The 23444-nt window shown below is 41.3% G+C and overlaps 1 protein-coding gene across 7 annotated transcripts in view; it reads right to left on the bottom strand.

Annotated features, from left to right (window-relative positions):
- The window catches only part of DNM3 (dynamin 3), a 241736-nt gene that overhangs the window by 187370 nt on the left and 30922 nt on the right, over positions 1-23444 (bottom strand). For 4 of the 7 annotated variants that reach the window (XM_033961017.1, XM_033961018.1, XM_033961019.1 and 1 more), the window contains exons 5-8: positions 19256-19354; positions 17037-17197; positions 8671-8813; positions 237-372 (exon numbers count right to left, since the gene is read on the bottom strand). In XM_033961017.1, coding sequence (XP_033816908.1) covers positions 237-372; positions 8671-8813; positions 17037-17197; positions 19256-19354 — 539 coding nt within the window. Of the gene's footprint in view, positions 1-236; positions 373-8670; positions 8814-15725; positions 15798-17036; positions 17198-19255; positions 19355-23444 lie in introns of all 7 variants that reach the window. The other 3 variants (XM_033961013.1, XM_033961014.1, XM_033961015.1) reach the window with 1 other exon arrangement.

Below are 23444 nucleotides of genomic sequence, written 5' to 3'. Positions count from 1 at the left end.
GAAGGTAGTCCCTATGGCACTTGCACTAGGCCTTGTTCTATAAGATAGTGCCTAAGGCATGTTAATAAATGGCATTCTTGACATGCCTAAGTGGTATGAACCTCTAGGCACCAGTTTATAGAATTGACCCATATATTGCCAATTCTAGTTTAACACTATGCAGGATGCTGCATTTGCAAGTTATGACCATCCTATTAAGGGTTTAAATCTCTTAGGAACGTACTTAAGATACTCACCTTCACAAGCTCAAAGGGGAATCGCTCATGAAAGATACGATTGATTTTGGCTCCACCTGAAAGTTCCAGAGTGTCCACTTGATCCCCTGATCCTTCAATCCTTTTCTCAAAGTCCACAGAAAACTGCTGAATCATCCTTTAATGCAAGAGAAACACAGTACAGGCACTCTGCAATTCCATTTTACCTCCTGTTTCTCCTATACTGTTCAAATCATTCATCACTTCTCTTATTTTTAAGGTCTACAGTGACATCTACTGATGATAAAAATGGCAAGTACAGACAGTGCCTGGCTAGGTACAAATTGAGATGGCTCTACAGAGAAAGTGACATTTCAGTGACTGCCATATTGCGACACAGAGATTGTGACAATTGATTACTTAGTACTGTGAGAAATAACGGATTCCCACTGGAACCCTTAGGAGAGACACACGATGAAGCAGAATCCAATTTTATTTTTCTTTCATGCAAGAAAGGGTGCTTTATATAGAGTAGGCACACAAAGCTGCTTGTGGTTATGCATTATATAGTTAAACTAAACTAAACTTTAAGTTTATATACCGCATCCTCTCCATAATTATAGAGCTTGGCACGGTTTACAAGAGCTTAATATAGGAAAGAACAGCATAATGGGGTTGGAGGTTGAGTTTAGGGGGGAAGAGAGTATTACATTTTTGTGAATAGCCTAGTTTTCAGGTGCTTTCGGAATGGTTGGAAGAAGCCCAGATTCCATAGTGGGGCAGTAAGGTTATTCCAAAGTCCTGTGATTCTGAAGAGGAGAGATTTCCCCAATTTTCCCACATAGAGGATACCTTTTAGCAAGGGAAAGGATAGTTTAAGTTTTTGGGTGGACCTGGTGGTATCAGGACTCGAGGAGTTCCACGATAGTGGAATTAGGGGAGGGAGGATGCCGTGTAGTTAATTCTCACATCTCTAGTCCCTCCTGTCTACTTGCCCATTGGTCAGGGTAGAGATAGCTCACATTTTTAAACAACCTATCAACTGTCACTTTCTGTACTTCCGTTTTCCCTGCCTCTGTTTCTACTACTACTACTACTACTATTAAATTATTTCAATAGTTCTACCAGATGCACGTAGCGTTGGACAGAGTCACAAAGAAGAAGAAAACAGTCCTTGCTCAAAAGAGTTTACAATCTAAACAGCCAAGACAGACAAACAGGATGTTATGTATACAGTTAAGGGGAACGGTTAATCAGCAGGCTGGGTTGGAGGGCAGAGGAGTAGGGTTAAGGATTGAAGACTATATCAAAAAGATGGGTTTTCAGTCTGCTTTTAAACAAGGGAAGGGGCTTGACAGGCAAACTCGGTTAATTTATTCCAGGCATAGGGAGCAGCTAGATGAAAGGAATGAAGTCTAGAATTGGCACTGGAGAAGGGTAAAGCTAAAAGCAGCTTATCTAAGGAACGGAGTTCTCTGGGAGGTTTATAAGGAGAGAGAAGACGGGAGAGATGTTGAGGAGCTGCAGAATGAACACACTTGTAGATCAGCCATAAGATCTTGAACTGTATGTGGTGGCAGATAGGGAGCCAGTGAAGTGACTTAAGGAGAGAGGTGACATGAGCATAGAGAGGTTGGTAGAAGGTGAGTCGTGCAGCAGAGTTTTGCACAGATTTCAAGGGGAAGACATGACACTGTGGGATATCAGTTAGAAGTAGATTGCAGTAATCAAAACGTGAGGTTACGAAACAATGGACAAGGGTCTGGGGTACTGTGCTCAGAGAGGAATGAGTGAATTTTGGCGATATTGAAGAGATAGAAATGACAGGTCTTAGCAGCTTGTTGAATGTGTGTAGAAAATGAGAGGTTAGAATCGAAGACCACTCCAAGGTTGCGAGCAGAGGAGACTGGAACAATGACAGTATTATTTACTGAGATGAAGAAAGGAAGAGGAGGAGAAGAGGGTTTAGGAGAAAAGAGGAGCAACTCAGTCTTGGACATATATAGTTTCAGATGATGGCAGGACATCTAGGCAGCAATGTCAACCAAACAAGCAGAGACTTCTTATTGGACTTTAGGTGAAATTTCAGGAGTAGAGAGGTAGATCTAGGAATCATCAGCATATACTGTAGGTGATACTGGAAACCATGGGAGGAGATCAGGGCACCAAGGGAAGAGGTAGAGAGAGAAGAGATGAGGTCCTAAGACAAAAATCTGGGGTATGCCAATCGTTAGTGGGGTAGCAGCAGAAGAGAACCCCCCAACACATACACCAAAGGTGTGTTGGGAAAGCTAGGAGGCAAACCAGGAGAGGACAGATTTGCACATTCCTTCCTTCACATGCCCAGTCTTTTAGTCACATGTTTATGTCCTTCAATTAGTTATTCTAACAAAAGCCTGCATTCTGTAGTGCTGAAACTATGTGTTTCCAGATAGCTGCAAAGAATGTCTCATCTCCCCTCCTTTCTGCTTCTTAAGCAATTCGACAATTCTTTCTCCTCTCTCCCCCCCCCCTACTGTTTCTGGATGTATTTGCAACATGCAATAATTAACACCAGAATATACAAAAAGTGTTAGAAAAACTATTAGTATAAACACAATATTATAAAAATTCTCTTTTCACACTTCTCACAGTATGAAAAAGCAATCACTGCTCATCAGCTGGCTGACATTCACCCTGGAAATAAAAACACTGCTTAAATTTTCTTAACAAAGCAGTTATTTTAGTGAAAAAAATATCAAAGTGAGTACAAAGGTTAGGGTTATTTGAGGGTATTTGGAAGTATGTTTATTGTTTTAACATTTTTTATTGATTTTTTCTTCATATAACAAGTGTGTCATAAAGATTCATAGTTACTTTAAGTATAACCTTGATATCTCCATAACATATTGTACATATAACATATCTTATATAATCCTTACTATAATTTTAGACATCATATAAAATTTTAATAATTTTATCAATTATTATTCAATTATGAATTCCTTTCCCTCCCCTTAATTTGTTAGTTGCACACAATATAACAACTATTATGATAATTTATAAAGTATGTTTATTCATAAAAGATATAAACTACCATGACAAAAGGAAATACAGTATTCCCTTATCTGGGTTCCTTGGGCTCGAACTAGATTTTCTCTGCAAATTATGTACACACCAGTTCTCAGATCAGACAACAAGCCACAGATATTCTGTATAAAAATAGTACCCATTTTGAGATCTGCAGCTCTGCTGTTTCTGATATGAGAGAGGCCATGAATAAAGACAAACAGGATTTGGCAAACAGAACAAGACCTTCTGGCAGAATCACACTACAAATACAAATATCTGCAAAAGTGTTTAAACCCCTAATTCTACTATTAATCATTTCCACAATGCTACTAGACGTACACAGCGCTGAACATTAAACATTCAAGAGATAGTCCATGCTCAGTACCAAATAAGCCCTAGCAGGATTTTCGGGGTAGGTCTTAATATAAGCCGTAGTCCCGGGATTCGCTGGCAGTTGCCCTTCCCTCCCTCCCTTGTGCAACAGAACCTTGAGTGAGCACCCCCCCCCCCGAGCACCTGACTCTGCCGCGCAGCCGAATCCCCATCCTTCCCTTCCTCCCCCATCTGAATCCCGCCGACCACAAGCAAGCCATACTCCCTAAGCAGCGTCGGGCCGGCAGCACTCTAAACAGGCTGCTTCGGCCTTGTCCGCCCGTGAATTCACTCTGTCACGTTACTGACAAGATGGAGTAAAAGTGGTGTGGCGAATGTTCATTAAGGAACAGGTGTAGGGAAAAAGACAAAGTAAATGATGTCTTCTAGAAGGTACTGTATAAACATTAATGAAACAGTGGAAGACATGCTGAAAAAAAAACCCAACAACCTGGTTGATCCTGCTTCAAGGATAAAACAGTGGAAGGTTCTAAGACGGCGGGAATCTAACTTACAGGCTCTATACCCCTGTTAAATCCCGCCATTTCTTGTTATAATTGTATAGAAACAACAGGAAACAGCCGTCTTAAAGGCTCTATGCCCTATGGTGGAATCCTGAAGCAGTCACAACTCGTTTAATGCATGTCAAGTTGCTTGCTGAATACCATGTGGAGGAATCCAACTTTACAGACTCTAGTTAGATTATAGTTAGTTAGCTAGGCCATAGATAAGCAGATCCATCCCGATACATTCTAGGTAGGGGAAAGGATTGCGAGATATGATGAAATTCCTATAGATGTTGAGAAGGAAGGTATCCATCAAAAGAAGGCAATTTCCAAACAAGATGCTTCACATAGCAGGAGATATAGAAATTGTTATTTGGTACTCTGTTCGCCAACATGGAGTTTTGGTACAAGAGACAATCAAATGTGCCCAAAGTGCACCTTTCATGCGCTGGTGGCACTGAGTCATAGACTCTCAATGGAGTTGATTTTTTTCAAAGTCAACTCTACACTAGTGACTGGTTTTTATATATAGAGTCAAAGTTTTTGGGAGCCTCTGTAATGGTAAGGGGCGTTTCCTAGTTCTTATGAAGAGTCTATTTGAAAAGTTCTTTAGGAGGCTGATCATAATCTAAATCCTCCAAGTATTCAGCACTGTAGGCAGAATCAGCTTCTAGCTCAAGTGGTAGTTCTTTCCCCAACTGCCTAATAGATACTTGTATGGAGACTTTTCCAAAGGAGTGTCGGAAGACTCTGTTTTAGACTCAGAGAAGTCTTCAGTTGAATCAGAATTTAAGTCAGAGGGATATGAAGGCCTTGGTGAAGAAATGCATCAAGAAGATTGATGCTTACTTGGAGTCTGGTACTAGTCCGATGACTAGGAAGAGGTATGATGTGAAGCTGTTTATCTCTTCAAAGAACATGAGAAAGCGATGTTTTCTCCTCGAAGAATGCGAGGAGGAACGATGCTCATTGGACTGTCGATGAAGAGCTGGACCGGTGGTAAGAGGATCGATATCTAGACATGGAACGTCGATGTCACTCCGAAGATCCAGCTGTGGTACTATAGGAACTGGTAGCCATGTACTTAGGTTGGGCCGGTACCGAGGGAGTTGATTCAAGGGTAAGCAGTTTACATGCATTACCCAAATCCCTTCAGAACAGTGCATCGAGCACTGCTTGGTCGGCATCAAGAGACTCAATGCAAAAGTGACCTGCAATGCCGGTTGGGAAGCTGGCAGCTTCTGTGCTGGCTTACCAGAAGGAACAATGTCTCCCGATGCCAGTGTCAATGTCCTCGATGACGAAGGTTGTGAGGTATGATCAATGCCCATGCCGGTCCTGAACAATCTTTTCTGTTGAAGTTTCCAGGTGATTATTGAACGTTTCTGCAGTATAGAAAACCAGGCACAAGTTCCACCCAGTGTTCTAGACTAAGGGACTAGAAGCACCAACTGTTGGGAAGAGAGATTGGCCTTGGGCACCTGTAGCACCTTTTTTTTTAGCGCGTTAGTGGCCTGGAATGGTCAAAAAGACTGAGTCAAATCAACTTCAGTGGCTGATGAAAAATGAAGGTCTCGGCAGCCGAAGCCCCCAAGGAAAAAAGAGGAAAAAATGTTCCTCTTTTTCTTTTAAAAAGAAGTAAACTTAGAAATAAGTGTAAGAATAAAGGAAAAAACGCTTGAGCTGGAAGGCAAATGGCAAAAAAACTGAACAACGTTCAGAGACATGACTTCTTAGCTCCACAGAAAACTAAGAACTGAGGAGCCGCAGCCTGTGTCGGGTGGGAAGGCACTCTTACATGTGCGGTGCAGGCAGTTTGCGAACTTTCTTAAGTTCTTAAAGTTGCGATGCACTTTTAACTTTAAACCGTTTTTTAAATTGATGACAGCACAAAAATACAACAATAAACGGAATACAATAATACATCTCTTGTCATCCATTTTTCATTATCCCACATGAACTCCCTCCCCCCACCCACAGAACAGTAAATAATGTAATAAAAATGGCAGAAAAATACAGTAAAATTGAAGATGATATGGCCCAATATATGTCAGCCAGTTCATAATTCAACTAGCTCTACTTCCCCCCCCCCAGTATACAAGCCTTTGACAGATTAACAGTGCTATGTACGATCCTGTAAAACAGTACACTCAAAAAAAAACTAATAGAATATGTAGAAGCAACATACAGGAAACAAATCATGGCTCTACCTAATGATCAAGGCAAAAAAATTCCACAGCTGTTGAAGCAAAGACAAAGAGGACCGCAACGCAGACCTAGGACCCAACTCCTGACACAAAACCACCAGGTAAAGAATATGTAGTGTTCAAAGGCCCTGGGTTCTTATGAGCTAGATTTATAATGAAACTAGTTGTGATTAATAACAACTAAACAGCAAAAACAAGATACCAAAGAGGACCAACAAAGCAAATACAGACAAAGAACAACAAAACAAAGCAAAAAAAAAACCAACAACAAAAAACAAACCTTGAGGATATGGCAGTTGAGAAGTAAGAAGTAAAGATGCTGGTGCCTGTGACATCTCAGATCTAGCCATCACTGAGTTCCACTAATCTACAGGGTGTTCAAAATAAAACTTCAAGCCTTATGAGGCAAAGAATTTGAAGAAAAAATTTTTTGTCAGAAGGAGCCCTGTACCCGACCCCTTTCCAGAAGCAAGAGAGCATGTACCCGATTATGCCACACCCAAAATGATGGGGGCAATTCGGAAATCCACACCCCTAAGATTACTTTCTTGGTTAAAACACCAGCTTTCCTAATAAAGAGTCTATGAGAACCAGCAGGCAACCGGAAGGCTTCAAATTTGTCCAGCAGAAATCCCACAGGTATAAAGGGAATGGAGCATCCCAATAAACCTTCTAAATATCGTACCACCAGTCTCCAAAAAGCATGGAAAATGGACTTAACCCCTTGGTGGCAGTGTTCACATTGGGGAGATTCAGACAGTCCCGACTTAAAAAGTTGTGCACAGGTAAAACAAGCTCTATGTAATACGCGAAATTAGCATTCACATAAATCAGCCAAAATTGAAAAAGAGGGAATACGACTTATAAGACAACCCACGTCCAAATCCCGGGCCGAGATACCAAGATCCGGCATCCATCGGGCACATAAGACCTCCCAAGATTTACCATGAGAATGAAAAAGGCTTTATGAAGCAGAGTAATGGAGAGGCCCTCCTCCACAAATTTATTTTTAAAAAACTTAAGCTTACCACCCAAGCCGACCCATAAGCCGTCGACATTTAAAAAGTGCACATAATGGTTTAACTATAAGTATGCAAAACCTTCTCTAGCCTCAACCCCTGCTGTTGTTGAAAATCTGCCCAGGATTTATTAAAGACCTATCGTCCCCTATAACATGAGATAAAGACACACCCAAACCGCCCCATCTCCGAAAGGTAGCATTATCTTGTCCTGGCAAAAATTGGAGATTCCCACAAAGAGGTAAATGATTCAATACTTCGTGATGCACTTTTAAAGCTGTCCGTACCGGGGCTCTATGGATGACGTCACCCACATGTGAAAATATGCTGCCTGGGATAAGCCCTGTTATAAGAGAACACGTTTAGGTTCTGTTTAATGAACTGTGTTAAAAAAAAACATAAAACAAACAAAAAAAAAGAAACATGTGTATTTGACATGTTCAGGGTATAAACCACAAACCAACTCAGTGGCTCAATTGAGCAAAAACCTGGATATGATCCCTGAGCTAATTGAAAATGCTGCATAAGCATCTTCAGTTATTGCTCAATAGGGAATTCAACTGGCTACCAGGGGTAGGGAACTCTGGTCCTCGAGAGCCGTATTCCAGTCGGGTTTTCAGGATTTCCCCAATGAATATGCATGAGATCTATTTGCATGCACTGCTTTCAATGCATATTCATTGGGGAAATCCTGAAATCCTGACTGGAATACAGCTCTCGAGGACCGGAGTTCCCTACCCCTGGGCTAGACTAAGGAAAATCAAGATCTCTGAAACCCTGCGAAGAGCTACCTCTGCCGTGGTTGGACTAGTGAAAGAGTAGAGATTACAAGATAGTTGCAAATAAAAGTCCATGGTGCTAGTGTCTAACAAAAAAAAAAACCCAAAATAGTTCAACTGAACTGAGCTTAAGCACAAAAGAAAGAAAGGGATAATGTATTTATTTATATACTTTATTTTGATCCAAAAACCCTCAAACTTACAATTATATAAGAAAAAATACAACATAAACACTCCCACCTGCCCCTCTCCCCCTCAAAAAAATCAAGTCCTTTCATCAACTCACCAGTCACATCTCAGGCACAACATTATGAAATAGAGCTTTATTTAAGGTAACTGGTTATTGAGATGAAGAGTTAAAAGGCAGTTAAAGTTGACCCCCATTTACTCAAGGGAACAACTAGAATGTTATGGAGAGAGAAAAATTAAGTTAGAAGGGGTAAGAGGGTAACATGTGGTATAAATGACAAAATGTTGCAGTTCCTATGACAGAAATACAGAAAAATGCCTAAATTGCAATACAGCTGACATAATGCACTTACTGCAGTAACACTTTGGTTGTCCGAGATAGATCTTCTGGTTTAAAGTTCTTGTACTCCTCCACTTCATGCTCTATGGACAGCAGCTGAGCCTGTAGCTTACTCCTGAAGTTTGGCAGGGTATCTCGAATATGATTGGTCAATTGCTTCATTTAAAATAAATAAAATCAATCCACAATTTACAGGAACATGGATGCATTTTGCCCTCTATCTTGAATCTATGGCAAGGCCAGCACATCCTTTATATGAATCCTATTAGGTAACAGCCTATTATGATAGAATCTGAATTATCTAGTCATAATTAAATGCCTTGGGATGTGCTAGGAGGCAAATCCTAATGGCCACATGTGTTAAGCAACTAGTCAAATATCCCTTTTATGATCTATTATAATACTGAGAGACAAAAGCATAAAATCTGAGTGGTATAGAATAGAGGTTCTCAACAGGGGATATGCGGAGCCGGCACTTTATATCTCCCAACTTCATTCTGCCGTTGCATATTTCCTACCTTCTTCATCTTCTCTCCCCAACCTCCCTCTCCTTCCCCCCCCCCAACCAGCAGCGACAGCTGTGTGCTTTTAATTTCCCCACACAACTGACACTAACGTTGGTTTAGCTAGCGATTCCATCATGTAGCCTTGGGCCTTTGCTAGACCGGCCCACCTTTGACGAAAAAGGAATTTGCATCATCAGAGGTGGGTCAGCCTAGCAAAGGGCCCGAGGCTGCCTGATGGAATTGCTGGCCCAGCAGTACCTCTCCTCTCCCAAGCGGCAGCTCACTGCATGCTTTTAACTTCCCCACACAGCTACCACTAGTGTTAGTTTTAGCCACAATTCCATCAGGCAGCCTCGAGACCTTTGCTAGGCCGGACTGCCTCCGATGATGCAACTTCCTCTTTTGTCGGAGGCGGGCCGACCTAGCAAAGGACCCGAGGCTGCCTGATGGAACCGTGGTTTAAACACTAGCAGCAGCTGTGTGGGGAAGTTAAAAGCATGCAGTGAGCTGCCGCTAGGGAGAGGACATGGGGAAGGGCCGGGGAAAGTGGTGCTGCTGGACAAGGGGGATGGGAAGGGAGAAGAGGTGCTGCTGGACATGGCAGAAGGGATGGGGAAAAGAAAGATGCTGCTGGACTTGAAGGAGAAGGGGAGGGAAAGAAAGGTGCTGCATGCTAGAGGGTAAGAACATAAGAATATAAGAATTGCCCCTGTCGGGTCAGACCGGAGGTCCATCGTGCCCGGCAGTCCGCTCACGTGTCGGCCCCTCAGGTCCAGGACCTGATAGTGCTCATACCCTAAAACTGTCATACGCTTTTCACTTATGTCCTGTAGAGTAACCTTCTATCTATACCCTGTAATCCCCTTCGCTTCCAGGAAGTCATCCAGTCCCATTTTGAAACCCAGTATTGTACTCTGTCCTATTACCTCATTTGGAAGCTGAAGGGGAGAGTGAGATGGTGCATGGGGAGAGAGCATATTAGTTGTGAGTGGGGCTGGAGGAAGGGAAGGAAGGAAAATTGTTGCAGGATGAGTGAGCGATGAGAGAGGGAGAAATGGGCATGGAAAGAGAACATGATGTGAGTGGGGTTGGGGAGACATGGACGGGGTGGGAAGTAGGGATGCCACACTTGAGTGAAGGGGCGAGGAGAAAGAGAGAAAGCATGTGGGAGGCAGAAAGTGTTGGGACTCGGAGAGAGAGATGGGGAGGGAAGGAGAAATTTCACACTCAGGGGAAGGAGAAGGGGAAGAGGGCTGAGAGTAAAAAATTGGAATGGAGGGAGATGGTTGGGGAGGGAATGAGGACTGGAGGAGAGGAAACGTGCAGGAGGCAGAGAGAATGAAGTGTTGGACTGGTGGAAAGGAGGGAGAAATGTTGGATATGGCAGTACAGGGAGTGGGAGAGATGCACCCCGGATCTCTCTCTCTTTCCCTATTCCCTTTGCAGCAAGTAAGGGAATGAGAGAAGGACAGCGAGAGAGAAAGGGAGACATGTTGCTAATGGGGGTGGAGGAAGAGGAAGTAAAGTTGGACTCATGGAGGGACAGAGAGAGATGTTGGTTGGGGAAGGGAATGAGGTCCAGAGAAGAGGAAGCGTGCAGGAGGCAGAAATAAATAAATATTGGATGCACAGTCAAAAGGAAGTGCAACCAGAGACTCATGAAATCATCAGACAGACAACAAAGGTAGGAAAAATGATTTTATTTTCAATTTAGTGATTGAAATGTGTCATTTTTGAGAATTTATATCTGCTGTCTATATTTTGCACTATATATTGTCTGCTTTTCTATAGTTGTTACTGAGGTGACATGGCATAAAGTCATCTGCCTTGATCTCTTTGAAAAAAAAAGAATATAAATAACATTCTCTGCGTAGAGTATGCTTTGTGTTTTTTAAATTTGTGGTTACAATTATGTATTAATAAGATTATATTGTGTATATATGAAAAATGGATGAAAGAAATTGCATTACAATCAGTACTATTATTATAGGGGTAGGGTCTGGGGCAGAGCTTGGGCGGGGTACTCGGTTAATATTTGTTAGACTTAGGGGGTATTTGGCTTGAAGAAGTTGAGAAACTCTGGCATAGAACAGGTACAAGTGAATCAATTTTTTTACCCCATCAAAAATTACAAAGACTAGGAAACACTTGAAATTACAGTACTTTTAAAACCAATAGGAGGAAATTTTTTTCACTCAGAGAATAGTTAAACTATGGAACGTGTTGCTAGAGGATGTGGTAACAGCAGTTAACATACATGGGTTCCTGGAGAAAACGTCCTTAGTCTGCTATTGAGACAGACATGGGGGAAGTCAATGCTTGCCCTGGGATCGGTAGCATAAAATGTTACTACCATTTGGGTTTTTCCAAGGTACTTATGACCTGGATTAGCCACTGTGGAAAACGGGATACTGGACTAGATGGACCACTGGACTGACCCAGTATGGCTATTCTTAGGTTCTTATGTAAAGTGTTACAAACTAGGCTCATTAGTCAATTGCTTTGAAATGTTCAAAGTGTTTTCCATCAAGTGTTTTCCATCTGGTCAGGAATAGTAAAACATTAAATTTTAAAGAGGAAAGATAGGAAATTTGAAGAAACGGTGCCAACTTCAGCTTGCAAGGTACTGTTTCAGCAAGCTGGACGAAACCTATTGCTTTATCTTGGTGTTACAACAACAAGAAGATGTGAGCACAAATTGCATTCCTTCCACTAGAAAGCAAACTTACTAACCTCTAGCAGGTGTTCTGAGGACAACAGGTATATTCTCATATGTGGCTGACGTCATTCACGGAACACACTATCAAATGCATTCTTTCTCTAAATTTTTTAAGACAGTGTCCGTACCATACCCAACATCAACTCGTAGGACCTGCAGTTCAATAATAAAGCTAAGAAGCCAACTAGGGGAAGTAGGCAGATTGTGAGAATATATGCTTTTTATCCTTGGAGAACACCTGTTAAGAGTAAGTATCTTTGTTTTCTCCAGAAGAAATGCATCCACTTCCAGATGATGAGAGTACTGTCTGGATCAGAATTGTGGTAACTTGTGGTTGTGGGGAGACAATAACAGGTCTATCTGAGGAGTCCCTCATAGGGAGAAGAGTTGACGAAGAACTCTGGAGCTGAGAGTCCACTCACGTGGTCGAAGATATCTGCTGAGTTTGTTGGCTAGAGCATCCCTTGTACATATATGGCTTTGAGAAACAAGTTTCAAGAAATTGCCCGACAGCTTTAAAAGTGCAGTCACTTTTAAGAACTTAAGAAAGTTCGTGAACTGCCCACACTGCACATGTGATTACAGCCCGTAAAAAGAAACCTGAGCAGGTAGAAGTTGTCCTCTGAAGAAGGCAAACTCTTATACTGAAACCTGGATCCTGGTTGGGACTTCCCTAGGATTTCATTTCTTGGGATTCCAAACGGTCTATTTAAAGACCCTGGACACTGTTATAGACTGACTGATTGATTTAGCTATCTGTGCTGTTTTGAAATAAATGTGGCTGTTGGCCGGTGTAGACATCTCTTTTGCCTCTTGTTTTTGCTTGTGTACCAGTTGGTCTGGCATTGAAGACTTCAATGTTGAGGTACATCTCTGCAGAGATATCATCTGGATGGACGTAGAACGGTCACCTGGGCATCAATGCTTACTATTTGATGATGAAATCGATGCTTGGGATGACATCGTGGCATGCCTAGAAGGGGAAGAATGTTTATGTTTCTTAGCTTTCTTATGTGCAATGTCCTTCAATGCTCAAGGCATTGATGATGCTGAAGCAGAGTCTCAGTGCTGCAAGGAGCTCAATGCTCATGATGCAGTGTCAATGCAGTTGGGGGTCGATGTTAATGCCAGGGTTACTTCCGACTTAGTGTTGGGTTCCGAGTCCCTACTCATGCTCGATGTCAATGCCAACACAGTACCAAAATATTTTTCGAATTGAAGTTTGAAGGCTTTAAGTGACCTGTTTTGCATATGGGAACAGAGGATATAGGTAATGTCCCAATGGTCATGACCCAGGCACTGGATGCACCAATTACAGTATGTGGATCAGAGCCTGAAATGGTCCTATTGCATCATGAGCATTCATGTCATAGAACACGAGGAAGTTTCTTTTCCCTTTTGAATTAGGTACCCAACTGACAAGTCTGTCACACACAGCATTAGCGGGTTCTCTGAGGAAGCCAGGACGGCGAAACGCGTCAGAACCCCGCTGGGTCACCGCTGCAGAGACATTGAAACTAAATCTGTTTACTTATATTAGCTTTTCACAAAACTTTGGACTTTGGACTTTATTTTCACATTATGGAGATTTAAGAATTACTTATGAATCTATGAAGTTATTTAAAAATCATTTATTCTAACAAGATGATTGATTCTATGAAAGTTTATAAAAGGGTTTTTCCCTATGCTGTTATTTTACTCTACTTTTGGATTCTAAACGCCATTTTTGAAACTGTATTAATAACTATTATTGTTCCTTTTTTGCTGTTTGTCCTATTGCATCAAGAGCATTTTTTTAAAGAATAATGACAACAAATAAGAAAAATGATGATAGAAAAGTACCAAAATATTAAAAAGCTTGATGGGCTGAAAAGAAAACACTGAAGTCAGCTTCTCAGCTCCATGGAGAAAACAGAACTACAGATCCTGCGAGATGACGTTGGGTGGGAAGGTACCAAAAAATGTGCAGTATGGGAACTTTAAAAAAATTTAACCTGACAGCGCACTCAGTAATGTCCAAACCAGGTTCCGTAGAGGACGTTAACCATATATAAGAAAATAATGCCTGCTTGTTCTTGTACTTTTTTCCTTGACATGTTATTGGTTTAATGTACCTCAGTGTACTGTGTTGGAAAAATAAAGCAAACACATCCTTGTGGCATTCCTTGTAGCACTAACATACTGTGCTTGGGCATATCTAATTATCTTCCTTTAGAGACCATTGGTGCGAGCATCTAGCTACATTTGTTGTAAAGACCCACTTTATCATTGATCAGTACACATATACATGATCAAGGACCCAACATTAATTGTAAAGTCCTTAGAATTTTTAAATGCAGTCAAGGCTCTTTTGATTCAATTATGAACCAATTATGACAAGTACAGCTATACAATTGATTACACATAACTGGAAAAACTGGGATCGTCTCAATTTTACATTCTGGTGGGCAAGTTTATGTCAAATATATCAATATGAAAAAATGAGAGCTGATCAGTTAGGGAATTTTAAAAATCTAATATGGGGTCCATTGACATCTTTTGTAGATTTAACATAATTATACATTTGTTGTTAGAAGAATTGCACATTCAGGGTGGGAGGAATATATAGGTTATAATCAAATATTATTATGGATGGGGGCAGGGTGGTTTATAAGTTTAAAATATGTCTAAGTGGATAAATGTGTAATTTTATGTTTAAAATATGTAATGAATTACGGAATTATGATAGGTCTATAGATTCTTGAATGATAAAGAATAATTTGGGTGGGAGGGTTATTGGTCTGTAAGAATATTGTAATATTTTAAGTGATGTCTATAGTGTAAATGTTTTATTTATTGTTCTTCACTTATTGAAATTATTTTAAAATGAATAAAGATTATTAAAAAAAGAAAAAAAAAATTATGAACCAAGCAAGTCCATGCAGATTTATCCTCATATAGCAAAATCCCAGTAGGGAAACTGATGCATAAAAGCATTGTCACCATCATCTCACAGGAGTTCTACTATATGTACTACCTAGCCACTTAGAGGCAAAAATATTCTCATGATTCTTAAGGAATTAAAGCAATATTGAGACTAAGGCAGTGGTTCTTAATCCAATCCTCATAAAACTTCTGGTCAGGCTGGTTTTCAGGATCCTTACAATAGATATTTGGATTGAGCTGTTGCTTTTTTATTGATATCTCAAGCTGAGTTTCATTAAGGTATAGAAGGTATTTCCCTGTCCCCAAAGGGTTTACAATCTAATTTTGTAACTAAGGCGATGGAGGACCAAGCAACTTGCCCAAGGTCAGAAGAAGCATTATCGAGATTTGAATTCTTGCTTTCCTGGTTCTCTGCCTGCTGCTCTAGTCACTAGCCTCACATTTTCTTGGCTATCTGAAAGTCTATTTCATGTATATCTACTGAGAATATTCTGAAAATCTGACTGATCAAATGTATACAAAGGGATGGGTTAAGAATCATTGGATTGAGGTCTTGCCCAAAAATATGTCCACACATCTGTGTTTGAATCCGAGAACTCATAAGGACAAGAGAAAGAAGTGTTCCACAAAAATGTTATGTGACAAGAGAAAGCTGAATGAAGGTTCTCACTGAACTTAATATCCTAGAGGAGGTTTAAAGCCAGCTATGTTATCAAAATGAGCAGCTGTCACCCCATAAAACAACTGGTTATAGCCACTTAATGGTTAGATCAGTGGGCTGAGCTAAAGAGCACTTCAAATCTCATTGTGGATCCTTGGAATCTCTGCTAAGTCACTTAACCCTCTACTGCCTCAGGTACAAACACTACGAGCCCTTTAGGGACAGGGAAATACCTACTGTACCAGAATGTAACTCACCTTGAACCAGAACTGAAAATAGCACGAGCTAAATCTCTTCCCTCCTTCTCTTCTCCTTTCCGACAGGAAACCCTGAAAATTTAGTTTGAGTCACATTTTAAAAATCAGATAATTAATTAAAAAAAAAAACCACAGACACATCTAATGAGCACAAGTTTCTCTTCAGTACTGTCAACCAAATGGATGGTTATAAGACCTTCTTGTAGCTGAACACAAGTCTAAGGCAGCAGATATCAACTCACTGCTTGAGGGCCACCTGCCCAGGGCTGTGGAGTTGGAGTCGAGGAGTCAGAGTCGGAGGAAATTTCGGGTACCTGGAGTCGGAGTCAGAAGTACAAAAAACTGAGGAGTCGGAGTCGAAACATTTATCTACCGACTCCATTTTTGAACTTGGCATACCAATCACGAGCGATTCTTTCAGCTATAGCACCCACTCTATACACAGCACAAATGTTGCGAGCAGCTTCTGCGGCCTTAGAACCTTGATTAAAAGCAAAAAGAAGATGGTGTCGAAAATGCTCATTTCTCTCAACTTGACATTCCATTTTAACGATCTGAAAATTAACCAGTGCTGTGGAGTCGGAGTCGGAGGAAATTTCGGGTACCTGGAGTCGGAGTCAGAAGTACAAAAAACTGAGGAGTCGGAGTCGGAACATTTATCTACCGACTCCATTTTTGAACTTGGCATACCAATCACGAGCGATTCTTTCAGCTATAGCACCCACTCTATACACAGCACAAATGTTGCGAGCAGCTTCTGCGGCCTTAGAACCTTGATTAAAAGCAAAAAGAAGGTGGTGTCGAAAATGCTCATTTCTCTCAACTTGACATTCCATTTTAACGATCTGAAAATGAACCAGTGCTGTGGAGTCGGAGTTGGAGTCAATTTCGGGTACCTGGAGTCGGAGTCTGAAGTACAAAAAACTGAGGAGTCGGAGTCGGAACATTTATCTACCGACTCCACAGCCCTGCACCTGCCCAGCTTCATTCCAAGGATATTCATAATAGATGTGTATGCAATATACTCGCATAGTGACAATAATGCAGGAAAATCTCTCACACATACTACATCCTGAAAATCTCTCACGCCTTTACTAACATACCCTTTAAGCAGTCTGGTTTTCAGGATATTAATGGATATGCATTAAGAGATAATGAAAACCAGACTGGTTAAGGGGTATTCCAGAATGGCTTAAAAACACTGTGCCCTAATATACATTTGATACATTTCTTGCATTCTAGACCATCATCTCAGAAAAAGACAGCTTCTTAAAAAAAAAAACCCCCAGAAACAAACTTTCCCTCATGTACCTGATTAAGTATTTTCTGTAGATGAGATGTCCCCATGCAATCTGCCAAGTGTCTGTACGCTGGATGAGAGAGGAAAAATTTCCTTTCTGCTAGCATAGCTGCTTTAACATCCTTCTTTCCATCAATGTCTTTCTGGCTCCTATTTACAACTCCAATATAACCTAAAATAAGGACAAAAGCCCAAAAGCTCATTTTATTTGATTATTGCCTAAGGAGAAAAGTACCCACAAACTTGATATGTCCCTTTTATGTTACATCTGATACAACATCCATACTTAGAGGAAACAAAAGCATGCATCTTTAACTCACATGCTAATCCAGCTACTGGAAATATCACCACAAAATATGAATACAAGCGTATGTGTACGAAAAATATGAATGAAAGGGAAATGAATTAAAAATGAAGAACCCATAGATTATTAGCATGTTGATCCAGAGGGTAAGAAAAAGAAATTGCAATAGAGACAATATAAATAGCAACAAATAGCAGCAAAACGTCTCCGTTTGCATGGTGTTTAAAGGACGGAGTCCTGCACTGCTACTAGTACGGTCTCCATGCTCAGATGTTTTCTGAATCCTGACTGAGAAAGGTCCAGCTTCGATGAGTTTTCCTGGAAGTCTGATGTTTAATGGCATGCTAGTTTGTCCACTAGTTTGGATATCCATGGCTGGTTAGTTACCAGTCTATAGTTGAGGTTTTCAAGGTCTTTTACTTTATTTTTTAGAATGGGTTTGATGACTGAAAGTTTCCATTTAAGTGGAACTTGACCAGACTGTAAGGAGTTGTTGATTAGGTCCGTAATGAAGGAGAGCCCTGTGACTCCAAGCTCTCTCATCATTCGAATCGGGCAGGTGTCGGGATTGGTGGGCCTGGTTTCACTCTCCTCAGTAGTTTCTTCACTGGGGTTTCTGTGACAGGTTCAATCTATTCGTCTATAGATATGTTACCATTTAGGCCATTCTTTCTCTGTAGGTTTCTTATTTTCTCAGTGAAAAAGTCGCTAAATTCTTTACTGGTTAGGGAGCATTTGGTAGTGGTCTCTTTCTGTTTTTTTCCCTAACAATCCGTATACTACTTGGTATAGGGTCTTTGTGAAGTTTCCAGCTTTGAGGATCTTTTTTGAGAGGTATTCTTTCAAAAGGTGTTTCACAAAGTACCTCATGAAAGACTTCTGAGGAAATTAGAAAGTCCTGGGATAGGAGGTAATGTCTTATTATGGATTAAGAACTGGTTGAAAGACAGAAAACAGAGAGTAGGTTTAAATGGTCAATATTCTCAATGGACATGGGTAAATAGTAGGGTTCCCCAGGGGTTTGTGCTGAGACCACTGTTTTTTTTACATATTTATCAATGATCTAGAGATGGGAATAACTAGAGAGATAATTAAATTTGCTGATGACACAAAGTTGTTCAATCGCAAGAGGACTGTGAAAAATCGAAAGAGAACCTTGTGAGACTGGCATCAAAATGGCAGATGACATTTAATGTGAGCAAGTGCAAAGTGATGCATGCAAGAAAAAAGAACCCGGACTATAGCTACATGATGCAGGGTTCCATGTTAGGCGTCACTGCCAAGAAAAAGGACCTAGAAGTCATCATTGAGGATAAATTGAAACTCTCAGTTCAATGTACAGTGGTGGTTAAGAAAACAAATAGAATGTTAGAAATTATCAGGAAAGGAATGAAAAACAAAGATGAAAATGTTATAATGCTCTTGTACTACTCTGTGGTATGGCTGCACCTCGAATACTGTATGCAATTCTGGTTGCTGTATCTCAAAAAAGATGTAGCGGAATTAAAAAAGGTTCAGAGAAGGGCGACAAAAATCATAAAAGGGATGGGATGACTTCCCTATGAGGAAAAGCTAAAGCAGCTAGGGCTTTTCAGCTTAGAGAAGAGACAGCTCAAGTAGATTTAAAACAAACCAAAGACAATATTTCTTTACAGAATGTGTAATTAAACTCTGGAATTCATTGCCAGAGAATGTAGTGAATTCAATTAGCTTAGCAGGGTTTAATGAAGGTTTGGATAATTTCCTAAAAGAGAAGTCCATAGGCCATTATTAAGATGGCTTGCTTATTCCTGGGATGAGCAGCATAAAATCTGTTTTACTACTTGTGATCTAGCTTGGTACTTGTGACCTAGGTTGGCCACTGTTGGAAACAGGATACTGGGCTTGATGGATCTTCAGTTTGACAATTCTTATGTTCTTAATTACCTCTGCGCAAAGGAAGCAATTTGTTTTCCAGAATCTCTCTAGCATCTGTTCCATCATCCATCAGATCAAGTTTTGTGATCATGCCAATGGTTCTAATGCCTGCAACAGTAAAATGGAAAGAAAATTAAGCACAGTTACTTACCGTAATAGGTGTTGTCCAGGGACAGCAGGCAGATATTCTCACATGTGGGCAACATCATCTACGGAGCCCCGGTACGGACACTTTAAAAGTGCATCGCAACTTTAGGAAATTTAGAAAGTTTGCAATAGCCTGCACCGCACATGCGCGAGTGCCTTCCCACCTGACATAGGTGCACAGCTCCTTAGTTCAGTAAACTAGCTAAGAAGCCAACCAGGGGAGGTGGGTGGGATGTGAGAATAGCTGCCTACTGTCCCTGGATAACACCTGTTACGGTACGTAACTGTGCTTTATCCCAGGACAAGCAGGCAGCATATTCTCAATATGTGGGTGACCACCAAGCTAACCAAAATGGGATGGTGGGAGTGTTGGCCTTTAGGAAAATAAATTTTGTAATACTGACTGGCTGAAGTGCCCATCCCATCTGGAAAAAGATTCCAGACAATAATGTTTGGTGAATGTATGAACCGAGGGCCAAGTAGCAGCTTTGTATATTTCGTCAATGGGAGTAGATCGAAGGGAAGCTACAGAAACTTCTATAACTCAAACTCTGTGGGCTGTGACATGACTTTCCAGTTGCAGCCCAGCTTGAGCATAACATAATGACATACAGGAAGTTAAGCAGTTGGAAATCATTCTCTAGAAAACAGAATGCCCCAACTTGCTAGGATCAAAGGAGAGAAAAAGTTGAGGAGATATTCTTTGAGCCATTGTCCTACTGAGATAATAGGCCAAAGCTCACTTGCAATCCAAAGAATAAAGAGCTGTTTCTCCTGTGTGAAAAAGAGTCTTATGAAAAAAATCATTGGCAGGAGAAATCGACTGATTGAGATGAAATTCAGTGACGACTTTCGACAGAAGCTTCAGGTATGTTCGAAGAACTACTTTGACATGGTGGAACACTATCCGTGTGAAGCAAGAAGAGTTGATTGTTGATGAGATGCTGGATAGCTTTGAGAGCATTAAAAATTGCTCTGAGTTCCAGAAGATTGATTTGGAACTTCTGCGGAGCATGTGAAAAAGGTGGATCTGCCATATGTAGAGATGGTGTAAATGGAAAGACCTTTCGGGAGTCTAAAGACCCAAAGATGAACAGGCAGAGGTTTACCATCTACTGGGTAATGAAAGGCAGCGATAGCACTGAGATGGACTCTGATAGATGTAAACATGAGAGCAGAGTTATAGAAATGAAGAAGAAAACCCAAAACTAATGAAAACTGAGATGGATTTCAGAAGATGATGATGAGGAAGAAAACCGTGTTCACTGTTGTTGATAACACTCTGGAAGCTTCTAAGATTAATCAACCTGGCTGAGAGAGACAAATATTAGCAGAACTCAGCCCGAAAGAAAGCAAGTCATAATCCAAAATCAGTGGAAGTAAACGGAGGTTGGATCATCATGATGAAGAAGCTTCCAAAATAAATCTTACAGGCTGAGAAAGAGGAAGACTAGTGTATTCAGCCTGAGAGATACCAAGTCAGCTGCCAAGACTGCAGATTGGGATGCAGATACAATCCTTGACTCCGCATAAGAAACTATGGAAATATATGCAGAGGTATGGGCTCCTGGATACCGAGTCAAAGTATCAGGAGGAATCAAGGCTGCCTGGCCCACCAAGAAGTTAAGAGAATCTAGGTAGCCAACTCATTTTTGACTTTGAAATGAGAGGAATGGGTGGAAATGCATAAGAGAAGTTGTGTGTCCAATTAAGAAGAAAAACCGTCCGTCTCAAGACGTTGAAAGGAGTAGAGTCTGGAGCAGAAATAAGTTGCGTTAGTGGGGAGACACAAACAGATCCATCTTTGAGAAGCTCTCCACTGAGGAAAAAAACGGGATGGAGAGTGCAGAATTGAGCATCTGCTTGTGAGATTGAAGAATTGTGCTGTCTTTAAGTAACTCTAATCTGCTTGCATGGAAACAACTTTGAGAAAGATGTTATGATCACTCATCCACAGTTAGATCTTCTGGCCTCTTGACAAAGGAGAGAACCTATATTCCATACTCAGCGGTAGAGAGCATGGCTATTTGATTGGCCATACAAAGCAAAAAGACATGTTACATCATTTTAAAAAAATGGAAAGTTTTGAGAGCATAGTAAATCGCTCTTAAACTCAGGAGTGATGTGAAATTTGCTTCTTGGATGACTAATGACTCTGAGAGTGAAGGCCATTCTGATGAACCACATAAGCCCAAGTTGATTCATCTATAGTTAGAACTTTCTGACGAAGGGGCATGTGGGAGAGAAGACTCTTAGGATGTAAGAGTTGATCCACAACTTAAGCAACCATCAAAGAAATGATAAAAATGTGGCTGCAGAGATCGTTTGAGACCACTGTGAAGCTAAAGTCCCATGTCTGAAGACCAAGTGTTCAAGAAGAACTAGCATTTGGCTGGTGACAAGGCTAAAGTGTCCTGATGGTCTTGAGGAAGAAACGCCGCATAAAGACCATGTCCCAGAATAATCATAATACGCTTTTGAAAGCATTCAAAATTGGGCACCCAGAGTACCAAGTTGAAGAAGGGTGTCTTGACACTACTGAGGGAGACATTCATTTATTTATTTGGATTTTTATCCCGTTCTCCTGGGAACTCAGAACGGGTTACAATTGGCATTCACAATAAAATACAGGACAAAATTTACAGGCATTTGTAAAGAGACAGGTGAGAAGCCGAGTCTTGTAAATTGAAGATTTGGAGAAGAATGAAGTTGTGATTTTAGAACGTTGATCTCAAACCCCAAATCCTGAAGAAACAATAGGGTGTGATATGATGCTAAGAACACACCTTATAGTCAAGAATCCTTAAAGCATCAAGCTTGCATAGGAGAGACTGGAAGGTCCTGAGACCTCAAGGACGCACTATGAACACTAGGTCCTTGGTGAAAAACCTCTGGAGAGGGGGGCTAATCTAAAATGGCAGCTTGAAGCAGGCATGGAGACACCGTCCTCGGGAAAATATTCTTTTTAAGTCATACTAATAGTGAAATGAAAATCTAAAGTCATGGTCTTCCCGAAGGAATCCACATTACCTATCGGCCTGAAGGACACTTTCCTGCAGCATAGCTCCCAAATGCAGAACCCAGATGAATCCTTGGCGGAAAGAGGCACGCAGACTGAGGCGTGCAAACACTCCAGTGAAGGCGCCATCTTGTCTCCAGGAGAGCAGAGTCCACTGATGCGTCCTGTGGCGTCAGAACCAACGTTGGACGATGGGCAGGCCCGAGACGCTCCCCTGATGCACTGAGTCGTGAGCAGCTATCTAAATTTATTTCTGTTAAAGGTCAAGTAACTTCCACCTCTTGATAAGGGTATCCAAGTAGAACTGATCAATGAAAAATAGTTTGAAGGTTATCAAGCCTCATCTTTATTTTCCTCTATATAAAATTTTTCCAGATCCAAGATGGCTGCTGAATAGATGTGCGCAGCTGAACAGCGGTATTCCTGGCTCTTTTTTCTTCTTTGGTGGCCTGTGTAGCCCGATATTGTTCTTGGGATGCCGAAAAGGAGAGACAGGAGGGCTGCTGGCGCCTTGTGGCGCACTGGATTGCCGACTTTCAGCAATATTGAAGAATTAGTGTGGCGAATGCAGGGAGCCACTGCGATGATGTCAGAGATCAGCCCGCTGAGGGTGCTGGGGCTTGGCGAGACCGGAGTTGCTCCTCTTGGGCCGGATAACACTCTTATTCCCGACGTGCGAGCGCCACCCCCACAGCCCCAGATCACTAGCTCTCCAAGGGGCGAGGAGTTGGGGGAGATCTTTTCTCCTGAGGCGGCCAGTATTACACCGGAGAGCATGGAGGCAGAGCTCCCTATTCAGGGAGTCTCTGCAGGAGAATCGGGGGCTTGTTCAGCTATGGGAGGTGGATTAACCTAGACAGAGCAATGCCAAGGAAATTCTCCTGAGGGTAAGCACTCAACAAAAACCTGTATTTTGGGAAAAGCCCTCTCAAGTGACCCTGGAGTCCTTATGGGACCTGGTGGCAAATTTTGACAAGACTATTAACCCCAATTTCCAATATATTGAAGGTAAACTGATCCAACATACTAAGG

This window comes from Geotrypetes seraphini, chromosome 10 (assembly GCF_902459505.1).
Source record: "Geotrypetes seraphini chromosome 10, aGeoSer1.1, whole genome shotgun sequence".
Lineage (NCBI taxonomy): Eukaryota > Metazoa > Chordata > Amphibia > Gymnophiona > Dermophiidae > Geotrypetes > Geotrypetes seraphini.
Note: the sequence above shows the minus strand (reverse complement) of the source record. Positions and strands in the feature narration are given on the sequence as shown.